The 25,065-nt window shown below is 48.9% G+C and overlaps 1 protein-coding gene across 3 annotated transcripts in view; it reads left to right on the top strand.

Moving 5' to 3' along the window:
* Window positions 1-25,065, top strand: part of DCAF1 (DDB1 and CUL4 associated factor 1) — a 1,932,496-nt gene that overhangs the window by 102,214 nt on the left and 1,805,217 nt on the right. For all 3 annotated transcript variants that reach the window (XM_069644104.1, XM_069644105.1, XM_069644103.1), the window contains exons 3-4: window positions 16,271-16,347; window positions 19,737-19,810. In XM_069644104.1, the coding sequence (XP_069500205.1) occupies window positions 16,271-16,347; window positions 19,737-19,810 (151 nt within the window). The remainder of the gene's footprint in view (window positions 1-16,270; window positions 16,348-19,736; window positions 19,811-25,065) is intronic.

Raw genomic sequence — 25,065 nt, 5'->3', positions numbered from 1 at the left:
GGCAAACTCGAGGTGGCCCTGGAGATGGCCATGGAGAAGTCCAAAGCCAGCCTGCCCTTGACGGAGAAGGCCAAAGGGGCACAAGGCTCTGACCCGCCCCCTAAGGAGAAGGCCAAGCAGGGCAAGGCTTTCGGGATGGCCACGAAGCACAAGCAGGACAAGGGACCGGTCCCGACTGTGAAGGCCCAGGTATACCCGACGAAGGTGCCGGCTTCCATCGAGGTGGTGGTGGAGTACCTTTCGAAGGTTGTGGGAGCGGACCCGCAGGGTGCACTTCCGAAGGAAAGTGTCCCTCCCTGCCAGGAAGGAGTCTTCATTCCAGCCCATTGAGAAGACCCCTGAGAAGATGATGCTGGTCATCTCCCCAAGACCGTCCGCTCTGAACGGGAAGAATGGGGGTGAGGCGGGGAAGTCTTCCAGAGCACAGATCTCTCCTCAACGGAGGAACTTGCCTACCTTCAGACCATCCAGGAGGGCGATGGCGAGGAGGGAAGCATTGGCGTCACACCCTACGATGAGAGTGCCGATGAAGACAATGAGGATGCCGTCGGACGGGGATGGAGAGCCTCAGGACAACGAGGGCCTTGGCCCTCTTCTGGCACCCCAGCCTCCTGTTTGCCCTCCGCCTCAGCTCCCCCCTAGAGCCCTCTCAGTGGACATTCGCTCTACTCTGCATACATTAGTCTCCGAGATACAGAAGAGGATGCCCTTTCTGGCGACGGCCCCACCCGCGGCTCTGTTAACGGCCAACCCTCTGGCAATGGGGAATCCCCGGCCAAGAAGAGGAAGAGGCACCCATTGCCTCCTTGTCACCCTTCACCGCCCTCTCCTCCCCCGAGGGATGAGACGGATCCTGACAGGGCGACGACGGGCACAGACGACAATGGTGGGATGGACCTCACGTCGCCTCAGCCCAGATCCTCCCCGCTGGACGAGATTGGGACATTCCACGCGATGATCTCCAGAGCGTCGGAGCTTTTCCAGCTCGCGCCAGAGGAGGAGGAGGAGTGCTTCTTATACCAGCTCCGCGAGGCGAAGAGAAAGACTATCCTGTTGGTCCCACTCTTGGATGACATTTGGGACGAAGGCCTGTCGTTCATGAAGAACCCCTCTACGGCCCCAGCTAAGAGGGACCACCTAGAGAATACAGTGTGCCGGACTCTGCACCCAAGTGCTTGCGGGGCCCAACCGTCACCGGACTCTGGTCTCTGCAGTGGCCAAGAAGAAGTCGTCTGGCGCGTCTTCTTTTGCAGCGTCCACCCCTCCGGAACAGCGAGGGGAAGAAGTTGGATGCTATGGGACAGAGTTATCTACTCAACAGCAACAGCCATCAAGGCCGCCAACGCCCTCGCTATCGTAGCGCGCTATGACCCAGAGCTAGGGTTCAAGCGCGCGCCTCTATTGGACATCCTCCCCGGCGACAAAAGGTTGGAAGCGTTGGACATTCTGCAAGAAGGCAAGGTAGCGTCGGACCACGCCATCACGGTGGCCACAGACATCGCCGCCGCGGGATCCCACCAGATGGCGCTTGCCTTCGTCGCCGTCTCTGGCTCAAGGCCACTAACTTTCGTCAGGAGGACCAGCCGAGAGTAATGGACATCTCCTTTGACGGAGATAATCTTTTTGGGAAGGTTGTAGATGAGTCTCTACAAGCCATCACGGTGGACACGGAGACGGCACGTTTCCTGGGCACGCTACAGCAGCGACGGCTGTCCTTTTGATCAAGAGGCAAGTCGTCCCGTTCTTCAAAGGGTTACAGCGGGGGCTCCTCTTCTTACTGCCAACCGCCCGATCCTCTGTCCAGGAGACCAACAGGGGCAGGTCCAAGACCTTCGGAGGAGGACGACGCTGTAGTCACCAAGGACCCCAAGGTGGCCCGTCTACCTCCAAACAAGAATGAACCAGCCGGGACATCTAGCCCCCATCCGTTCACCCCGGTGGGAGGCCCGCTGGCGAACTTCGTCAGCGTGTGGAAGTCCATCTCCACTGACCGTTGGGTGCTGGACACTCTCGCCCACGGACACACTGTAGAGTTTCAACGGAAGTGTCCCCAAATACCACTGGTGGCCTGGAAGGAAAACCACGTACCTCAACTGCTGTTGGCAGTTCGGGCCATGCTAAAGAAAGGGGCGATGGAGTTAGTTCCAAAGCGACTTCGGGACTCCGGAGTATACTCGAGGTACTTCCTCGTACGAAAAAAGACAGGGGGCTGGAGGCTCATTCTCGACCTGCTATGGCTGAGCAAATACATAAAGTCCCAGAAGTTCTGAATGTTCACTCTTCAGCACGTGCTCGGACAACTGGAAGTAGGAGACTTTCTGTCGTCGCTGGACCTGGAGGATGCGTACTTCCACATCCCCATTCACAAGGGACACTGCAAGGTTTGTTTGTTTATTTATTTGTAGAGCGCTCCGGACCCGTGGGTAGAAGGGCGCTTAAGGAATCGGTTACAGGCATAAGATAAGCATTTACAGTTAGAGTACATCAAGATACAAAGAGCATTTACAGTTACAAGGTACATCAAAGAGTTTTACAACGTACAGCAATTTACGTATAATACAGGTATGGTTACGGCTGTTAGAGTTTAGAGATGAGGTTAAAAGCTACTCTTTGTTCAGTAACCAGCCTATAACAAGTTTCCTAAAGATAGGGAAGGACTCAGTGGTTTTAATGTTGAGTGGTAGGGTGTTCCAGAGTTGGGAGGCTAGTACAGTGAAGCTGGCGCCTCCTGCTCTTTTTAAGGCAAATCTGGGCACTAACAGGCATAGGGAGTTGGAAGATCTGGTGGTTCTGGATGTGGGTTTTAAAGTGAATTTGTCAGAGAGGTACAGTGGGGCTAGGTTGTTTAAGGCCTTGTAGGTGAGGCAGATAGTTTTGAGGTCGTTTTTTTTTTTTTTTTGCTGTATAGAGAGCCATTTACACGCTTTCCTGGTAGTGGAGATATGCGCCCGCCTTGGGATATTCAGTGCTGCACGTAGAGCATTGTTCTGGAGAACCTGGAGTTTGTTAGTTACGGATAGGTTGGCTCCTAGGTACAGGCTGTTGCAATAGTCTAGTTTGGATTGAATGAGTGCTCTGGCCAGAGTGAGGCAGCTGTCGGGGGGGTTAGGAAGGGTCTGCTAGCCCTGATTAGCTTGCCTGTATAGGCGGTGTGTGCTTCGTCATTCAAGGGGTGCATTACCAATTCAAGGCCCTTCCCTTTGGGCTGAAATCGGCACCCAGAGTCTTCACGAAGTGCCTGGCTCTGGTGGTGGCCCACATACGACTACAAGGGATTCATGTCTACCCTTACTTGGGCGACTGGCTCGTCTGGGCCCGATCAAAGGAAGTCCCTGTCGATCACACAGCGAGAACCGTTTGCCTTCTGACGGATCTGGGGTTCTCGGTGAACTATGCAAAATCCTGCTTCACTCCATCGCAGGACGCGCTGTTCCTGTGGTCCCATCTCAACAGTGTTGTGCCTAGCATCCCCATCAGAGGAGACGATAGCGGCCATCCTAGGCAAGGTGCAACGGCTGTTGGCACTGAAGATGCCACGGTGAGGACCATCAAGTATCTGCTCAGCATGATGTCATCGTGCATCTACCTCATCTGTCTCTGCAGGCTGCGGATGCGCCCTCTGCAGGAGTTCCTCGACGCACGTTGGATCCAAGTGTTGGGAAGCTTCAAGGACAGGATCTTGCGGAGAGCTTCCGTCGAGCGAAAAGGTGGTAGGGCGTGCGCTCATCTGTCCGGCGGCGCGGATTTCCAAACCCCACCACACCGGTATACAGTGACGACGAACACATCTCTGGAAGGATGGGGAGCTCACACCGGAAGTCTTCACGCCAGAGACCTGTGGCTCCCAGAGGAGAAGACCTTGCACATCAACGTTCTGGAGCTACGGGTGGTGTTTTGGACCCTCAAGTCGTTCCTCCCGTCCCTCAAGGACAAAGGTGGTGCAGGTCTTCACAGACAATACCACCACAATGTTTTGCATACGGAAGCAAGGGGGTACCAGATCCAGCGCTTTCCAAGGAAGCGCAGGACCTATGGCACTGGGCTGTCGCCCATGGGATGTTCCTCATTCTGTTTCATCTGGCAGGAATAAAGAACACCGTCGCTGACTCCCTCAGCAGGGAGCTTTGCTCTTGCCACAAGTGGGAGCTTAGGTAGGACCAAGTGAATCACCTGTTCTGCATATGGGGCAATCCCCAAATCGATTGGTTTGTGACGGCGACGCACACCAAGTGCCGGAGGTTTGCCAGCAGTTTTCCCCAGCCGGGGAGCTGCAGGAGGATCCTCCTCGCGCTAGCGTGGCTGAGGCAGATCTGGTACACCGACCTTCTCAGCTTGTCAGTGTCCCCTCCAGTCAAGCTTCCAGTGGTCGTAGATCTTCTCTCCAGGGAAGGAGGCACGATACAGCACCACAACCCAGGATCACTGAACCTGAAGGCCTGGCTCCTGCAGCATTAGAATTATGATCTCCCTGCGGACTGCAAGGAGGTGCTTGCCAAGGCCAGGGCATTGTCTACTCTGAAATGCTACGGACATCAATGGAAGAGGTTCGCCGTTTGGTGCCGTGCTCAGAAAACCGACCCTCTCAGAGTCACGGCGCCATAGGTGCTACCATATTTGCTGTTGTTGGCTAAAGCGGGACCCGCTCATGCATCCATCAAGGTTCATCTGGCTGCTATCTCCCGCTACACCAGATCTCTGGGGCGGTCGTTGTCATCACACCGTCTGGTTAAGGAGCTTGGCTCGGCGTGGGAGCTCAATGTGGTACTGACTAAGCTCATGGGCCCTCTATTCGAACCTATGCAGCCAGTTACACTGAAATTCTTTTCATGGAAGACGGCGTTCCTCGTAGCCATCACCTCTGCACGACGGAAGGGTGAGAATCAGGCCTTGTCCTGTAAGCCACCTTACTTGACTTTTCACAAGACGAGGGTGGTGCTACGGACGCGCCCCTCCCTCTGCCCAAGGTGCCGTCGGACTTTCATCTAAACCCTTGGTGTTGCCTGTGTTTTTTTCCGACACCTTCGTCGCCGGCTGAAAGGACTTTGCACTCGCTGGATGGGGCTAGAGCGCTGAAGTTCTATGTGGACTGCACGAAGAGTTTCCGGAAGACGTCTCCACTCTTTGAACTTTGGCCCTGTGAACCATGGGAAGGCCCTCTCCAAGGCTTCCATTTCCAGGTGACTCTCCGGCTGAATCACCCACTGTCACCGGTTGGCAATCCGACCGTTGCCTGGCCGTCTCAGAGCCCATTCGACCAGAGCAATCGCTGCTACTACGACGTTACTGTCTGGTGTGCCCCTGCTGGACATCTGCAGGGCTGCTACGTGGAGGTCGACGCACACCTTCACGAGATTCTACTGCGTCGACATGGATTCCAGGGAGGAGTCCAGAGGCGGCCAAGCAGTGCTGTGCAACCTGTTCGCTTGAATGTGAGCCTGGTGAGGAGGTAAGAGATGCTTCTGTTGAGCCTTGTCGCCTCCTGTGGTTGCATGTGTGTACTATGTATTTTTATTTTTTTAACCATCTTTATTTTCATTTTTACTAAACCGATAACTGGTCATTGATTACAACATGCATTATGAACTTTGTTATCCTCATGAATCCCGTATTCATTACGCTTGAACCCCAGCACCCGCCCCCCCGTTATTGTTCGTACCAAACAAAAACCTTGGTTCGTAACCAGTACAATCCATGAGCCAATCCCTCAGCCAAAGTCTCTGCTGTCTTTATCTGATGTGGATATTTCTGAGAATACAGGGTTTAAATTATTGAATATCCCTTTCTCCCACGTAATCCTGAAGGGGTTCCCATATGGCCAAAGAATATGGCGGCACAAATGTTCTCCATTGCCATAACTCCCCACACTTTCACCCACCACCATGGTGCTGTGGGGCCTTCCACTGTCTTCCATCGTTGGGCCACTGTCATCTTCGCTGCCGTCAGTAGGTGGGTTATGAGGGCAGCCCTGTTCCCTGAGGCCGCATATTTCCCCTCTTCTACTGCACCCAGCAGAATGACTTTTGGGGACCATGGTAGAGTTTTCCAAGGGCCTGTCTGTTTCGCTGATCTGCTGCAGTCGGGGGGAGTGTCTTATCTAATTGTGGGTCCATCACACAGTTTAAGTCACCTCCTATTATCACCCGGCCCTCACACCACCCTCCCATCTTCTGGAGTAGTTTGGGGATGTACTGGTCTTGTTTTTCGTTGGGGGCATAGACTGCATTGATTGTATAGGTTTGGCCATTAATAGTACTCTTTACACCCCAATATCTACCCTCCTGATCCTTTTGTTTGCTGTCTGTGGAAGCCTAGATCTCTGCTGCATTGAATTGCCACCCCTTTTGTTTTGGTCTGGCTTGAGGCAAAGAACTGAAGAGGGTATGTTCTGCTACGCATCCTTTTTTCATCTTTCTGGAGAAGATGCGTCTCCTGCAGGATCGCTATCGTCGCATGCATAGCCTCCAGTCTGCCTAAGATCGATTTTCTTTTAGCGGGGGAGTTTAGCCCCTGGACATTAATCGAGACAATGTTCGCTTCCTCCATTACACCCTAGGCTAGGATTATCTGCATGTTGGACCCCATGCTCTATTTGCTGTAACTTTCTCTGCTCTGTTTTTGTTTCTGTTTTATCCCTTTGTGGAGTTGGCTCAACGTTCCTCGCAGTTTTTGGGTTCTTTACTTTTCTGTCCTTCGTTCCCTTTCCCACCCCTACCCAAGCCCTCCCCCTCCACCTCCCCCAATTCTGGGAGTACATGAGGCCTAGGCTCCTAAGGGACCCCCGCTAATCAAAGACGGGCTTAGGCCTCTAAATTTCCCCCAGTTCACAATTGTCAGGAATTATATTACCTGACTCTGCTTCCAAGATTTGTGACCTCCTACCTCCGTGCAGGCGCTCCAATTCAACTGTGCGGTCTTTTCAGTTGTAGTTGGCACCTCATGCATTGCCCATATTCGGTTTCATTGGTTCTCTCCTCTCTCGGTCTTGATCCGGTTGCGAGCATCCGGCTTTTCCTGCACTCCCTCGTCTTTGCTTTCTCTCCGTTGTCCATTCCCATGGTCTGCTGGGCGGGACGGTCATATTGCGTCGCGGGTGCACGGGCGCCCTTGGTTGCTCATCTTCCAGGTGCAGCAAAGCCAAACCCTCGGCACAGTTCCCAATTCTTCTCAGTTTTCCTTCCCATGTAAATGACAGGCCAAACGGGTGCGTCCATCTAGATCGGATTTGTTGTGCTTGAAGGGCCTTCATAACAGGTTGCATTAACCTTCTTTTATGGAGAGTGATCAGAGCAAGGTCCTGGTATAGGTGCATGCGGGACCCGTTTATCGTAAGATCTGTTTGTTCTCGCCACACGTAATACCTCCTCTTTCAGACTGTACAATGTCATTGCTATCAGGACATCTCTGGGTCTCGATCCAGGTTAATTACGTTTTGAGCCCACTCAATGTATTATGTCAAATCCAATCGCCTCAGGTTGGGTATCAGCTAGCAAGCTGCTAAAGCAGAGTTACATGGTGGCTTTTAGATCCCTGTCCAGCACCGATTCTACCAGGCCTTTGACCCTAATATTGGATCTTCTTGAGCGATTTTCCAGATCCTCCGCCTGAAGTTCCAGATTGTTCGTTGCGTTTGCCAGCTGATCTAATAACAGACTGTTTTGGTTAGTTTCTTCAGCAACATTCGAGAGGCCACTTTCGACTATATCCACTCTTCCTCCTATCTCCGCCATTTCTTTGACCTCCTGGAGAGATGATTTCAGGTCCTCCCTCAATTGTTCTAGTTGGTTATGGAAAGCTTTTGTTAGTCTGGCCTCCATTCCTTTTAAGCAATTCAAAAGTTCATCTTTGTCGGATGCCATTGTGCTCGGTGGGAGGTCCTCTGTTTCAGTAGTCAGAACCGGTGGAGGGGATGGCGATTCTGCGTGTGCTTGACGCCTCTGCCTCCAACACTTCGCTATCTGCCCTTCATGAGGTCTCGCTGGGGTTCATGTTCTTATGGGGCCAGTTTTGGATTTGGTGCCTAGCATCTGGATTGCTCCGGATTGGGTCAGCTAGCGTAGTCCCGTAGTGTGTAGTGTCTGCTGCTGACGTTGCCGGCCCCAGTTGCTGTGCTTTTTAATGCACCCTGCCGTCGGTTGTCTGTCGTAGTGTCCCAACACAGATCCTCCTCTCCGGGCGATTTCTGTCTGGGCTGTCGGGAGTATGTTCCCTTCCTTACTATTGGTCTGAGTGCCAGGCGAGAACCCTTGTGTATCGCTCCTTAACTCCTCTCTTTGCTGTTAGGCTTCTCTGGTGCTGCTCTGTGTATTTCGCGTGTTCAAAGTATCCTGTCTTTCCTACGCATGTAAGGGCTCTGAGGATTGTGATCTGAATCAAGTGTTCAGCGCGTAGTTACTCACTGTTTGGAGCAGCAATATAGGCCCAGTCGGCAGAGCCCCCCAGATGCACTTGCCCAGCATGGCGGCTCCTCCCTGGGTCCGGTACACCACTTGGTCTCTCCCTTATCCCCCTTTCGTTGTCCTGCAGGACCGTGAGGCTTAGCTCCGCTGGGTGTAATCCGGCATGTTGCTAGGCCCAATTGGGCATCTGTGGGGAGTGACGGGCACGGATTCGCCTCTCCCAGCGCTCAAGGCTCCGGACACCTTAAACACCGCTCTCCGGCTCACAAAGCGCGTCAATCAATACTGGTTCAGTGTAAATCAGTATGAATCCCCTGGGGCTCTGAACTTAGGAATGCACGTAGGATGTTCTCCTCACCTTTACCAGCACATATGTCCGCTTCCACTCCACCTCCAGGGAGAGGGGGGCAGTAGGAGAGTATCCCGGCTTGTTGCCTGGTCCTGGTGGGTGTCTGCAGGGGTGCCGGGTCCTCCTCTCACCGCGCTTGTGGTGCGAGAGACTGTTTATGACGCTCTCCGGCACCCAGAGCGTGTCGGTTGCAGTGTCATTTCGAGCGCAGCGTAGTACAATGCAGGTCCTTCAGGAGTCGCGGACGCTGGGTGCCGGGCTCCGCAATACGCACCTCGCCTCACCTAGGGAGACAAGCAAGGTGCCTTTCTCGCTGCTGCCAATGCACAAGTCCTCGTCTCCTACTTCACCGCCGGGGGGACAACTTTGTGTCCGGGCCCCCACCACGTCTCAGGGTGGGGGAGGTGCTCCCTCGCCTATCCGCAGCCGATCGCCTGGGCTCCCGCCCGCAGCGCACTGATCACCCGGCGTTTCCCTCCGGGGAGTTCAAGCCAGCCCTCTCCCCTCCGCCCGAGGAGTTGTCTTGGGTGTCGGAACGTTGGCGTCCTCGTACAAGGGTCTATATGCAGCACCAGCGCATGATTATGCACGGTTTCTGTGTGCTTGGACCGTCTGGTTGCTTCTTGTTGTGGCTGTCTACACGGAGGACCCGAGGTGCGTGTCCTCACGGTCCGGCGGCCGTCTTGGAATCCCACTGCTATGTATTCTTTATTCATGAGCATGTGAATCCATGCCAGACCCCATGCTGGAGAAGGAACTAGTTACTTACCTGTAACTGTTGTTCTCCAGCATGGGCCTGGCATGAATTCACATGCAAACCCTCCTGCCTGCCGCTCTGCTCTTGGTCCTACCGCCACTTTACGTGCTACCAAATCTGAAGATGGCTGCCAGAGGAGGGTCTTAGGTAGAGGGCAGTCATTGGCTAGGGCCAGTGTGACCAGAGCTCAGTGATTGGTTGTTGGGAGAAATACAATTCAGAAATGAAATTGAAACAGATTTTTTTCTCTTACCGAGGATTCCCAGCCTGACGACTGGGAATATTCATGAGCATGTGACTCCATGCCAGACCCATGCTGGAGAATGACAGTTACAGGTAAGTAACTTGTTCCATATAGACTTGTATTCCAAACTCTTCTGCAGCTTTTTTTCTGTGGCTTGTAAATTCTTCCTATGCTTCCCATCCCCGTCTCTGTTCCTCTATTGATTACAATCCCTGCCTTACATAGTCTTGCCTCTCCCACCACCACTCCAGTCTTCTCCTTTCCCCTGCCATCTTTCCCCTTCTGTTTGCCCCATACGGTTCTTATTGTGAGAAAAGCATTTTAAAAGCTCTAATTCTTAAAATGTTTTGTACTTTTTAGTTTCACTCTATTACACATTTATCTAATTGTTAAAAAGGAAAATTCCTCCCTACCTTGGAAACCCCCAGCTCTTTTGCTGGACTCTAGGGCTTTTTCATTTTCACCTGGAGAGAGAGTGACTTTCCCACTCTCGTATTTTAATGTGATTTTTAACACTGTTTCTCTTTTGGTTTTTGCAGTCTGACGAACTCCATATGCATCTTTTTACATTGTAGCACACAGCCCCTTCAGTGTAGTGCTACAGAGAAGACTTTCAGATTTCCCCAAATGTTTGAACACCTTTCTCTTGGATAACTACTTTTTCCAATAGCAGTAAAGTGAAATTGCCTTTACTTTACAATTGTAACTTTTTAGACCCAGCACACACTATCTTACAATAGGGTGCTGGAGGGGTTACCTAGTATTCTTTGTCTAACTTCTCATGTAACATTTTTATGTTACACTTTCCTCTATGAATGGCTGGTGGCAGTGGTTTACTTTTTACTACCGTGGTGTCGCTTTACCGTGGGCTGCTTTCGCAGCTGCAGTAAAGCACCCTTTGGTGCCATTTTTTGGCAAAATGGCCCGGGTCGTCTTTTTTCGCCATTTCTTTGTGGAAAGGTCCTTCTTGAGATTTACTCTCTGCGCCAAACTAGGTTTGATCTCTTTGTTCGTTTTGTCTTTGGCGGGATTCACGAGTGAAGCCCGCCTCTGACTCCAGGGTGTCTGGAGGGGGCAGGAAGTGAGGGAGGTGCTCGAAACTCCCTCTGCTTAGTCTCCTAGGAGACAGGAATGCACTCCTAGGTGATTTGCCGGCTGGCTTTCCGGCAAGAACAGCCACCCTACTGTGTGATTGACAGCCAGGCTGGAATGAATGGGAGAAACCTGCATAAAAGGCGAGGCTTTTTGGCTTGGAAGGCAGTCGACCACTGGACGAAGGAATCCGAAGAAGAACTTGAAGAGGACGCCTGCTGCCACTCCTGGACCGTTGGTTTGCCCGGTGAAGCCCTGCTGTTGTGCTGAAGCTCAAAATTTGTATCGACAGAGAAGCCCCTGCAAGGATGACTTCTCCCTTTGAGTTGGTGGGACCCGTCGGCTCCAAAGTAAGCCACCTGGACATCTTCTCAAAGCTGGTCGAGTATCCTCAGCCGTCGCTGTTGGATCCGGATAGCCAAGGAGAGGAACACCAGTTTGTGTGTGGTGTTTTTAAGCTGGCCAAGAACTCCAGGAAGATCCTCCGGACTCCCAGGAAACGGGACTGGCCGAGCCTGAGCCACCTCAACAGAGTGCTGGACCCCAGAAGCAAGTAAAGCCACTCAACAGCCAGGAACCGCAGTGGTGCCGTTTGCGGTATACTCGAGGAGCTCAAACATCGAATTGCCACTTGTTTGAAGATTGCCGGTTACTGTCGGTGACCTTCCCATTGCAGTGCAGGATTCCCCAGAAGTCCTCCCTCTTGTCCCCACGACTGAGGCCCAGGAACACAAGGATCTGCAGAGCTGCACAGGAACAGAATTCATCTGCTGCATTTTTCTTCAACCTAAAGGTACTGTAAAGTCTGAGAGAACCTACCTCACTGCAGATTTGCTTCTACTTCACAAGTCTCCCGACTTATGGCCCTACATTTGATTAATCTTTTTCACTAATGACTTCTAAAAACATTGTGCAAAGGTGTTTACTCATCTACTCACCTGCAAGAAGTGCTTCAGCTACATAGACTTTTGCCCATTGACATTGGCTTAGCCTGATTCACCGAATGATTCTTCTCTCCTCTGTTATACATTGGGGGGTCCAAACGTAATTGCCTGCTTTAAGAATATTTGTGATTTCCTGCTTGTTCTAATAACGTTTTTTTTTGACACTCTCAAAGCCTACTCTGAATGTAACAGTAATATATTAATGTCCACAGTGTCCTAGCTATTTAAGTCACCTCAGGGTGTTTGAAGTGTCTGTGTGCCATCCCCAATGGGTCTTTACTGATTCTGAGAAACCTAAGAGTGTGAATTTCCGAAGTGTATTTGAGTGTTGCTTTTATATTTCTCTCTTTTGAAGAAGGCTTGTTTAAATGACTGCTAAATAAAATAATAATTTATCAAGAAACCTTCAGTATCAGTGTTTATTCAAATACTTTTCTCTGTGAATCTCTTTGTAACTCCACTACTGCTCACATTGACCCCTCTTGAGATAAGCCTGACTGCTAGGCCATACTTCCAACCTGTTGTAGTTCAGACTTATACCAAAGGTTGGGACCTGTTGGGCAGAGTTTGTATGCAATACCCTTTTGGACCACTACACACAACTATGCCTACAGGTGTAACTAAAACCAACCTTTGGTATAAGTCTCTACTACACAGGTTTTGGTAGCAGAGGGTGTTACACAGAGGTTTACAATCACAGGTGTTCAAATAAACTCTTACACTCAAGGTTTCTTGGTTAAACATTTATTAATGTATTCAACAGTCAATTATACAACATTCACTAGAAGGAGGCAGTTTAAGATCATACACAAATACACTTCAGTACTGTACTGAAGGTTCTTAAGACATTTAAACTACTTTGAAGTAGGAGAAAAATGGCATTCAGAATACCTTGATAGAGGAGCAAAAAGAAATGGGTTTCGAACATGAAAGGATTACAATACTCTTAAACAGGGCAGATCATTTGAGTTCACCAGAAGAGTCAAGTCAATTCAAATAGAAAAGGCCAAAGTCAATGGGCTTAACTCTTGGATAGGTAAAACCAGTTCTGGTAAGTAAACGGTAAAGTCTCTGTAGAAGTTCTCAGAAGTAGTTTGTAAAAAGAATTATTATGTGAGGGGTCACAAGCTGATTAGGCCTGCTAGTTGCGAAAGTTTCACGCAATTTCACTGCGAGAGGCAAGTACTGTCTCGTTTCATAGTACATTATAATGAAGAAAAAGATGCAGCTGAAGAAGTCTGTTCCTGCAGATCTCTCTGTTCCTGGGCCTCAGTCGTGGGGACAAGAGGGAGGACGTCGGGGGGACTTCTGCACTGCACAGGGACTGGTCACACAAGCTGGCAAATGGCCATTGTTCGATTCCTGGTAGCTGTACTCAAGCACACAAAACTGGTATCCTTCTCCCTGGTTATTAGGTTTCCTGCAGCACTCCGAGGAACATACAACCAGCTCTAAGACGGTGTCCAGGTGGCTTAGTGTCGAGTTGATTGGTCCCACCAACTCAAAGGGAGAGTCGTCCTTGTAGGGCTTCTCTGTCGATATGAACTTATCGATTTGGATGTGTAGCAGGGCTTCACCGGGCAAATCAACGGTCCAGAAGTTGCAGCACCAATCCTCTTCGAGCTCTTCTTCGGTTCTTTCGTTCCAGTGGGCGACTCTGCCTTCAAAAGCCTTGAGACTTGCCTTTTATCCAGTTTCCTCCCATTCATTCCAGCCTAGCTGCCACTCACCCAGCAGGGTGGCTGTCCTTGCCGGACAGTTAGCTAGCCAGTCACGCCAGAGTGCATTCGGGTCTCATAGGAGACTAAGCGCGGGGAGTTTTGGGTACCTCCCTCACTTCCTGCCCACCCCAGACACTCAGCCCGCCAAAGGCGATGGAACAAAGGGACCAGACCTCGGTTGGCACGCAGAGACAACCTGAAGAAGGACCTTTCCAAGAAGAAATGGCGAAAAAACAAGACCGGGACCTGTTTAAACAAAGGGGGCTCAGACAACATTTTGAAAAACATGGCTCCTGCAATTTTTAGCTACCGGAGCTACGAATAGTTCACGGTCAGGAAAAATCATGGTAGTTCAACCACTGACACCAGCCATTCTAAGAGGAAATGGTAGCATTTGACTGCTACATGAGTATCTAGACACGGGATACTAGGTAACCCCTCCAGCACTCTGTTGTAAGACACGGTGTGCCGGGTCTAGGAATTTAAAAAGACTAGTAAAGTCAATTTCACTTTACTTTCTCTGGGAAACTGTAGTTTATCCTAGAGAAGGCATTTAAACATTGGGAGAGCCTCTAAGGCTTCCCTGTGTCACTGCACTTAGGGTGCTGTGTGACACATATGAAAAGATAATGCCTATAGAGTTGTCTAAAACCCCATAATCAAAGAACACAAGAGTAAAACACACATCAAATACATGAGAGAATGGGGGAAAAAGGGTCACACTCTCTCCAAGTAAAAAAAATCAAGTCCCAAAATCCAGCAAAGTTGCTGGGGGTCTCTAAGGTGAATGGAATTAGCACGTTTTTAAGAATTCTCCCTAACAGGTCCCTATTGCTAAGAGGCTGAGGTTGTTGTAGTGCACCCGAAGGGTACTACCCCAAATATTTACCTAACACTTGTCCTCATCTACAGAGTCACAGCTGGCTCTTGGTGTTTTGTGCCAATCACTACCAAACCAGATTGTTCAACTGTTATGTGCAATTGTTTGTTTCTATGGATTTCCTCCCTTCCCCTTATAATGGTGTATGTACATTTACAAAAAATATATTCCCAGAGTTCAATAAACAATATATGCCGGAACTCAGTAACATTAGTGTTACTAAGTGCTTCTTTAACCTTAATCATCCATACTTATTAGTTCTTGTAGCTCTGTGCTAATTTTGTGTACGTGCTGTATGACCCTAGACCTGTTAAAGGAATCATTCAAAATGAATCATGAAACACCTTTTTATGATTTTTCAGACGAAATATGGTGCAAGTGACGTCAAAATTGCAAACTGGCTAAACCTAAGCCAGCTCTTTTCAGCCATAAGATCTTTGCATTGTAGTTCAGTGGTCCATGCTTTAAGTAGTGTATGTACACAATGGATTTTTCTGTAGAGCTCTACATGCACCTGAAGTTGTACCTTTGCTTATGTTTCGTGCATGCAATAGGTTTATACAGTGAATTTGATTGGTTTGAATAATAGTCTCTCTCCTACCTCTCCTCCCTCTGTCTCTCCCTCTGTCTCTCCCTCTGTCTCTCCCTCTGTCTCTCCCTCTGTCTCTCCCTCTGTCTCTCCCTCTGTCTCTCCCTCTGTCTCTCCCTCTGTCTCTCCCTCTGCCTCTCCCTCTGCCTCTCCCTCTGCCTCTCCCTCTGCCTCTCCCTCTGCCTCTCCCTCTGCCTCTCCCTCTGCCTCTCTCCCTCTGCCCCTCTCCCTCTGCCCCTCTCCCTCTGCCCCTCTCCCTCTGCCCCTCTCCCTCTGCCCCTCTCCCTCTGCCCCTCTCCCTCTGCCCCTCTCCCTCTGCCCCTCTCCCTCTGCCCCTCTCCCTCTGCCCCTCTCCCTCTGCCCCTCTCCCTCTGCCCCTCTCCCTCTGCCCCTCTCCCTCTGCCCCTCTCCCTCTGCCCCTCTCCCTCTGCCCCTCTCCCTCTGCCCCTCTCCCTCTGCCCCTCTCCCTCTGCCCCTCTCCCTCTGCCCCTCTCCCTCTGCCCCTCTCCCTCTGCCCCTCTCCCTCTGCCCCTCTCCCTCTGCCCCTCTCCCTCTGCCCCTCTCCCTCTGCCCCTCTCCCTCTGCCCCTCTCCCTCTGCCCCTCTCCCTCTCCCTCTGCCCCTCTCCCTCTCCCTCTCCCTCTCCCTCTCCCTCTCATTCTCTCATACATATATATGTTAAAGGTTCTGATAACGTGCACTGTTGTCTCGTTGATCTGCAATGCAAGGAGGTGGGTGGTGGGGTTTGTTAGTCAGATGAGCGGGAGAAAGAGAAGAGTGCTTTGATGTGCTGATGGCAACTTCAGTTCGGACAAACCGGTCACTGAGCATGGCATGTGGTGTTGAGGTGAGATTGTATATGGTATGGTATGGTATGGTATGGTTTGGTTTCATGTTGGCTGGAAAAATGTATACAGCTAGCCTGATCATGGGCTATGTTTGGATACTGAGTGCTAATTTGTTCTGTGCTCTTGTATAAGCATTATGGCGTCATTTATCAGGCACTGCCATCCTGTTCCCAGGTACTCGCACCCCTTTTCCAGCTATTGTCCTGTTATTGCCAGGTAGTACCATTCATTAAAGCCAATGCTTGCAAATATCTATTCCATGCCGATACAAAAGCCCAAACGGTTGGCTTTGCCAATGCCTGTTTAATCATAGTTTTGCAGTAGAGAATATTTGGGTATGCTGGACTGCGTTGAGAGGATCCCATGAGCCTGTAAGAAGAGGGACGAAGGAATACCAGCGACAGTCACTTCTCTGAGTAACTTGTACTTTCTTCTCCCTTCTATACTCCAGAATGTCCGAGTTGATCGAGAAAGAAACTGAAGAATATCGCAAAGGGGATCCTGATCCATTTGATGACCGGCATCCTGGTAAAGATTATGAAGATATACGTGTTAAGGATCTGGAAGCCCAAGACTAATATCACTTGAGGATAGTGGATCACAATGATGCAAGCATCTCATACAGCTTTCCATGTAGATTTCTATTGGCATTTTCATGAACACAAAAATATTTAAACTCCCCTCCCCTCTTCCCTGCCCCACCCCTCCCCTTTCCCCAACTCTCTCCTGTCCCAACCAGGATCCAGTGTTAAAACTGTTTTGCTTCCATCTCCCTCGCCCCCCCTTCCTCCTTACTTGTGCCCTATTATGACCTCCCTTTACTAGCCTCCTCTCCTCTCCTCTGTTGAGCCGTCCTCCATTCGAGAGCTTCTGTTCACAAGTCTTTTGAAAAAACATGCTGGTATTATACTAATCCCAAAAGTCTCATTGTCCTCGGGCACCAGGTTCTTCTGTAGTCCTTCTGGAGAAATGTCCTTACCAAGTCCCAGTCTGCTAAGAAACCCTGGTAGTCCCCTTCCATTGTGTAGGTTAGCCACTCAAGCGCGACACAATTCCAAACCTTTCCCACCAATTCATTGGGCTTTAAATGGTAACTCCTCCAGGACCCCTCCCAGTCCCAAGATAGTCCTACATTTCCTTTTACGTTTACCCCAGTGTCTCAATCGATGCTTTTTGAACCTGAGACCAAAAAGGGCAGACCAACGGACAATCCCACCAAATGTGACTCCACAAGCCTTGTGCTCCGCCCTGCCGCCAACATGTGATGGGAATGGTATCAAACATCTTATGGAGCTTCATAGGCGTGAGGTGCCCCTGGAGGTCCCATCATCGTAACCCATATCTCCTGTCTGTATAGACGTAGTGAGCTTGGGTATATTCACCCACAATTGTGACCAGTATTCCTCATCAATCGGCTGACCCACTGAGTCTTCCCATTTCACCATATATCGCCTCCACCTATGCTCCTCTCCTTCTTTAATGAAACCATACATTTCCCCCACCAGATTTTTGTCCCCTGTGTTTGATGCGAGGAATTTCTCCCAGGGCATTAAAACTCTTGTGGCATCTGTCCTAATTTTAGGATTTAGTAGTCAATGTCTTACTTGGGTGTAGCAAAACCTTTCCCCTTCTTCCACTCCAAAGTTAATTTTGCTTTGAGGGAAGGATCCAATCTCATTCCCATTAAACATGTCCCATAACCTATGGCATCCGCCCTTCTGCCATTTGCTAAAATCAGAGCCCCCACACCCAGCGAGAATTGGTGATTCCCAAATATTTGGAGTGCACGGTGATGGAAAGGTGGTGGCCTTTGCTCGATCTGCCATTTCATCCCAGGAATCACCCACCAAGGACCCAATTTTACTACAGTACATGTTCCGTGTTCTATCCCTCTTTGGCTTCCTAAGGACCTCCTCCAGTTGATCCCTGATTACAGCTTTGTCCATGCCCCTCCAGATCTTAATCGCGATCATCCTTTAACCAGTCCCTGATTACTTTAAGCTGTGCAGCTAGATGATATGCCCTCCCAGTCCCCTCCTTTGTTTTGGCATCATCCTCATCAGGTGCCTTGATATTCTAGTTTTTTTTAATGGTTTCAAATAACAGCCGGTGTATATCTTTGGAGTGAACGAAAAAAAAGATTTGGGCACTGTCGTTGGGAGCGTTATAAAGTAATACAGCAGCTAGCAGCTTTGGAAGAATGACCATCTTCAAAACATTAATACGTCCCAGCCAAGATATTGTCAATGGGCCCGATTTGCGTAACATCTTCTTAATGTTCTCTAAAAAGGGGAAGGGTGAAGATGGCTGTAAACGAAGAGTCCATAGTGTTAGTGATTTTGACTTCTAAATATTGTATTGAATTGTCTGCTGAACGATACAGAAGGGCCACTCTAAGTTCCTGTTCATTTTCTATTGGAATAATCCAGTTTAATACCTCATATTTATGCATATTAATTTTTAATTCTGCCACTGCCCCAAATTGGCTTAGCACCTTATCCAGTATGTTAAGGGACTGTTCCGGATTTGAGAGTGTTAACATGTCAACAAAAGCAGCCACCTATGCTCCCTTCCCCCGAAAGGGATTTGTGATATTTCCTAGATTGCTCTCACTGTGGCCAACAGTGGTTCCAGATAGATTGCATATTATAGTGGAGATAACGGGCAACCCTATTTTGTCATTCTCATCGCACTAATTGGCCCCGATAATTGCCCATTAATCTTTAATCGGAATGACGGTTTAGATTAGTTCGCCCTGATCATTGAGTTACATTTTTCCAAAACCCCATTTTTTTCCATGGTGTAAAACAAAAACTGCCATTCTACCCAATTGAACGCTTTTTCAGCATCCAAGGTGAGGAGTAGAGACTGGATTCTCTTCTTATTCACTTTTTAGATTAGGTGCGCAAGCCTTCTTGTGTTATCGCCCGTTTGTCTACTATGGATAAAACCTGATTGATCCGTACTAACAAGCTTTGGGAGGAGCTGGACCAGCCGAGTCGCTAAAATCTTTGCATATAACTTTGCATCTGTATTGATTAATGCGATCGGTCTGTACGAGCTGCAGTCGGTCTCCTTACCAGGCTTTGGCAAAAGTACCACCTTTGCCTCCTCCATAGTTGGAGTCTTCCCACCTCACCAAAACCTTTAAAAAGATGTACTAAATGTGGGATTAGGCTTTACCTGAAGGTTTTGTAGAAATCCGACGTAAAGCCATCTGGACCAGGGGATTTGGTCGCTGTTAATGCCCCCTATGGCCTTTCCTCATATAGTTTCCATAGCTTCATCTGCCTCGTCCCTTCAGAGTTAGCTGACTATTAATTTGTTTTTCTCTACTCAAGAAACAAACACAAGAACTACTAGTAGTATCATCAGCTCTTAATGTACTAATCTGAGAAAAAGTTGAACAGCAGTCTCACTGGGAGCAACATTTCCTAGAGTTCATGGAGTAACAATCATTAATCATTCAAATTCAATCATTTTGACCATTTCGAATCCAGAGTAGACATTCTGAAAATATGTTGGAGTCCCTATGTAGTAGAGTACAGTTTATATTGTTTTTGGATTCACTGTTCTCTTTTCTCTAACCCCTATGTTCCTCTTCCCTTAATTACCACCTCTATGTTCCTCTGACCCTCCTTATCTGACTTCTAATTGTTATCGCTCTCTCGTTCACTGATGATTGTGCTTTTTCACATTTGTTCCTACTGTTTGCTCATTCTTGCTGGTGTGTTCCTTCATTCACTACCATTTTCTGATCAGTCTTCCGCTCCTGCCCTTGTTTCCATCTTCTTTCACTTATGTTATCTGTCGCTTCTAACTTTGTCACATCTCTGCTCTATTTTACTGACTCTCGTATCTCTTCCTTCTCTCTACAACTGGCTAATTCTCTCTGCCACCCCACACTCTCTTCATAGGCCGCGCTGATCCAGAGTGTATGCTGGGGCACCTGTTAAGAATTCTTTTCAAGAATGATGACTTCATGAATGCGGTATGTTATCCATCCTTTCCTTTTCAGAATTGTCTTTCTCCATTGTACACTTTTTAAAATGTTGTATTAACACAGCCAAAGGATGTTTTCTCAGGGACAGCCATTGCTATGCTTTAGGTCGCATGAAGGACCGCAAGGCTTTAAGTAACCAGATGAAGGTTGAATTTATTGTTAGTAAACTGTGTTTTCACTGAAGCTTGGCAATACAGGAGGTAAGGTTAGTAGCTTGAGCAAAAACGTTTTTACGTTTTAACACTTTTAGTACTGCTGCGATGCATTTATAGTCCATAAATAAGTGCTTTCATTTTGCCATAAGGCGTATATTTATATCGTCATTTGGTGGGGCGGGGAAGCAATAAGCTTTGTGTTTACAATTCCCCTGCCACTAAAGACCTGAAAACCATGGGCAATTCCTTTTTCTTTTTTGTTTATTTGGCTTAGTGTGATTTCTTTTTGTTTTGGGTCCCACTAAAATGGCAAAAGTCTTGGTGTACTTCTTTGCTTTTTCTTGACTGATTTACCGATGTGGACTTCTCTTTCGGGATCATTACCAATCTGTGCCCTAATTTGGTCATGACTTCTTTTGGTTGGCAACAAAAATTAATGTATACGTGCCTTCTAGGTGCCCATGCATTACACGTCCAGTATGAGTTCCACTGCTAAACCTTGTTCCCTTTGTGTAGAAAGGAATTTGATGAAGCCAAATAGTGTCGTGCCTCTGCCAGGGAAGTGAGAGGGTTAGGACTTGACACCCATGGCTGGAGGGGGTTACAGATGGCTATGCAAGCTCCCACAGTTTACTCTGTTTATTTTCCTCTTTTTATCCCCCTGCAACCACGTTGGGGATCCCTGAAATGCTTATTATATAAGCTGAAATTTGCAGAGTCCCAAGGTGCAACTATTGACAGTGACCTTTGCAGCGAAGTAGCCCAGGAGGATATCTGGCTAACCCACAGGATGGTTTGGGGACTGTTCCGTGCGCTTCCAGCAGCTGGATCATTGAGCAGAGGTCAGGACTGGCTGTCTGTAGCTGTCCAATGGGCAAAGCACTGAGCAAGTGAAAAAAGGGCTCCAGATGATCTTCCAATGACAGGTTCTGGGTCTTCAGAGGGCTGCTCTCCTTCGTAGGGGCTCGACTTCAGCAATGATCTGAAAAATTGCTGCAGGGGTCCTCTTTTTATCCAGGATCTGAGTTCTAGTTGGCCTCCAAGTCCCAATGGCAAGTATCTGCACCATTCAAACTGACAGCCTCTGGCCACTGCATCTGCCCAGCAACAGACACAAACTGGCACAAATGTGGACTGGGTCCAGAAAGACTGAGCCCCCACACCTGGTCATACACACAGTCCGCCACTTTTCATGCGAAAGCAGGGATCCCCAGGAAAGGCCTTTACCAGTATATGGATGGGAGGAAAAAGGTCAAATTACAAGATGGCCAAAGGACAGGCAAATATATGATACTTTAAATGGCATTAAGCGGTAAAATGGAAGCGTGCACAAGACTATAATAAAGAAAACTCTACAAAAGTACTCTCTGCCTCCAGCCCATCCTGGATGGCACATGCAAGTAACAACTGTGACTGGGCCTGCTCGCCCAGTGGAGATGCACAAAAATCGGGGGCGAAGGAGAGGTTAATTTCCCTACGGTAGTAAACCCAAACCAAGTAGCTCCATCAACAGTGGGTCTAACAAAGATGGAGGATTTATTCCGAGCTTTAGTAGAGTGACGGCTGCACCAAGAGACGCTGGCTGCTTTATAGACCTTGATGACTGGAACAACCAGCCATTCCCCCGAGTATCCTTCGGAAGATGGGTATGGGAGAAGATTCTGCTGCCTTTTTTTATTTGATAATTTTGAGAGGGTCGCTGATCACATGGATTTCTAAACTCTGGCCTGGTGGACAGATCTGTAGGAAGCCACCATTGTTAGATAACTGGGATTACGTCTGAGCTGAAGCCACACCAATCAAGGTAACATGGAGTAGTTCACAAAGTTGTAATACTTTTTGGAGTCTGGTCAAAGTTAGGACAAGTGTTCTGAAGAAGTAAGGAAGGATTCAAGTCAGGTGGGTATCGGTTATTGCTAACAAAACTGTTCCTAGCTTTCGGATGGTTTTCGCTAGCAAGTACTACCCAAGCCAACATATTACAAACTTAGCCCCAAAGTTAGAAAATGCTTTGGATGAAACACGGCACCGGTTAAGTATCTGCACTACTCACCGCCTTTACTTTGGTTTTGGTCCAGGTTTCGCAGGTCCAGAGGTGGTCACCACAGGCAGGTTTTCCCCATTCCTTTCGGTTCACAGATGCCCAGATGCTGCGGGTACAGAGATGGGTCCGGCTGGTCCCAGCCCAGGAGCTGCTGCACTCTGTTCCAGACGAAGAATGCAGAAGACACCACTACAGCACGTCTTGGGGCACTGGAATTGACGCAGGAAATTACTCTTTTGCGACTGTCACTTTTGCACGGCGACGCAAGGGGATTCCGCTATCGCAGTCTACGCAGCCTGCTATCTCGGGACCCAAGGCTGCTGGAAAGACTACATTTGGCAGAAGGGTGTCTTGTCGGATAAGCTGGTTCCCCCCCACCCCCCCAAAAAGCCCTGGGTCGAAACTTAGAACTACGGCGCTCCTATCGTGGTAACCCAATCTCGAGCTGGTCAGTCCATTGGACGGCCCAGAGACACTTCCGAACTGTCTCGCATGGTTACCAGGAGACGTCAGGAATGGTTGGTCCGACCGCTCCAGAGAGTTCAGTGCCAATGAAGGCCTTCTTAGATCACTTGCTGAGCACAGCTTTTTTTGGACCGCAGCGGGATTCTGTTGCCAGGCCTCGTCAAGTGCGTCTCAGGATCGTCATTCGTCTACTTGGCTTTTCAGGATACTTGGCTCCTTCAGATCTGCTGGAACAACTAAAGGGCTACTTTTCTTATCCACAGTTAGGTGAGTGCTTGGACTCATTTCTCTAATGGCAAGATATGCCCCACACATGTACACCACTTTTCCCTCTTGCTGCCGTTCTGAGATGCCGGTTTCGAGCGTGATCTGCCGCTTAGGCCCTATAGAATGAATGAAGTTGCCTTTGAATGGACCAGGCGAGAAGCCCTGCTTGCACGAATAGATAGGGGAGAGTTAAATTAGATGGCCATTTGCAACGAACTAACCCTGCGAGATGTTATTGAAACTTGATAATGAAGTTTGGCATTGGAGTTGCCACATAAGGAGGGATGATAAGTCCTGTGAAGCATCTAAACATATGGAGGGAGGCATTGGCCATTTTCCTGGCACACAAATAGAACCATGTTCTCCTTCTCAGCCCTGGCACTGTTTTAGCACACTCATATGCATGCTAGTGTAACACTCTATGCGACGACACAGGAGCTCTATTTCCTACTCACACTGGATTGTTCTGACCATGTATGCTACGACTTTTGTCGCCCTGAAGAAGGCTGGGTCTACTGTAAAAATACCTAAGGCCGAAACTCGAGGCTAATGACAAATCTCATTCATCAATAAGAGGACTGCCAAGTAATTGAGCCCCAGCTATGCAGTTTGGATCTGTGACACAGGCTAAAATGATTTTTGTGGGCAAACTTTTTTTTTTTTTATCAGTGTTAGATTGGAGTACATACAGTCACTGTTTTGGACATATTGTATCTTTTGTTATCCCACATTGCGCCCCATGATTGAGGAATATGAAGTATGATGAGAAATCTAATGCAATTTGTGTTATAGGTGTTTTTGTCATTAGATGTATGAAAATGTGCACTGCCAAAATAAGTGTGTGAAATAAATTCCAAACAAATTATTCAGTGATATAATATGGTATGGGAGATTACCTTTGTTTGTACCACACATGCACACCAGCAGTGGTCCAATCGGGGACCACTGTGGCTCTCATGCGTGCATACCAGGCTTTCTGGAGCTAGGTTGTGGATTAGGAGCAGACCTTGCATGGCCTGGCTCCTCCCACACATGGTCTAGCCCCGAAACCTTTGTATTTCCCAGGCCAGTGCATGACCATACAAGTATTTTCCTGACCTTAAAGGGCAGGAAGAAGGCAAATGCATAAGATGGCCATGGTACAAACAAAAACCTTGCGGCACGGCCATTGTAGGACACTAGCCACAGTGGGTAGCCAAACGCAGTAAACGTAGTGAGGCTAACCCAAAATACAGTCATAGTATTTGCTGCCACCAGTTTGTCCTTTAGCACTTCTTAGGTAACCAATAAATCACACAAAAAGAAACCCCATTGCACTGCATTGGAAGATGCATTGCGCAATGAAAAAGTTACCCTAACAGGCAACAAAGTAACAGGACTAAGGGAAACGGTTTCCCACTACTGATAGCCTGAAGGACTAGGCAGTTGCCCCATAACGTGTGAGCAAAAGGCCATTGGAGTGAAGCTGTAGGCTTAACTGCACTGTAAAAAGTCAGGACAGTGTGAAACAAAAGCAGAACGTGTATGGGTCCATAGAATATGTCGGAAAAGTTGATTCTAGAGAAAACTTTAACAGTCACAGAGATGCCTGGATTAGCAGTGGGACTAGATATATTGCTCCCCTCCTAACCAGATAGGCTCAGCAAGCTTTCCAGGCATACGAGCATGCCGCTGAATATCTGGCAGAACTATTCCGGAAGGAGGAAGATCAACTGGGGACAGACACTTGGGCCATATATACCCCAGGGGTGAGTACCCCGCAATTTCACCAACCCGTGAAGATCAATAGTCGCCAAGCAGCACTCTTGGACACCGGGAGCAAAAGAACAGTAATTAGGTATGCCTAATATTGACCAAAGATCTAGGGCCAGATTATCTAACTGTCATGATGCCCGCTCCCGGGGAGCCGGTTCAAGCCCGGCGTCCCCGAAAGCGGACATCCAGTCCCCAAGGAAGGACCCAGCAACCCCATATAGGTGCCCTTTGGACAGTGTCCTGGCACCTATGGCGCCAGGCTCATAAAAGACATCAGGCCTGGCGCCATAGGCGCCAGGCTCATTATGAGAATGCTTGGGTGCACTTAACTGATGCAGACCATGCTGCAGGATCCCGGCCTCCTTGAGGCCTGAAAGGAACTACTTTACCTGTGGGACTAATTTACCATCCGGGCGTGGTCGGGGAAGGATACATACCTGTTTGGAGGAAGGATACATACCTGGAACTTCTTCCAAGGCTATTTAAACCCCACCCGAACAGCCACACGTGCTTCGCGTTGTTCTGCATCTAGCAGCTGGACGCTCACCGTGTCTGCT

The sequence above is a fragment of the Ambystoma mexicanum genome, chromosome 2p (genome assembly GCF_040938575.1).
Source record: "Ambystoma mexicanum isolate Mex_15411 chromosome 2p, UKY_AmexF1_1, whole genome shotgun sequence".
Taxonomy (NCBI): Eukaryota; Metazoa; Chordata; class Amphibia; order Caudata; family Ambystomatidae; genus Ambystoma; species Ambystoma mexicanum.
This window is presented reverse-complemented; position numbering and strand designations above follow the sequence as displayed.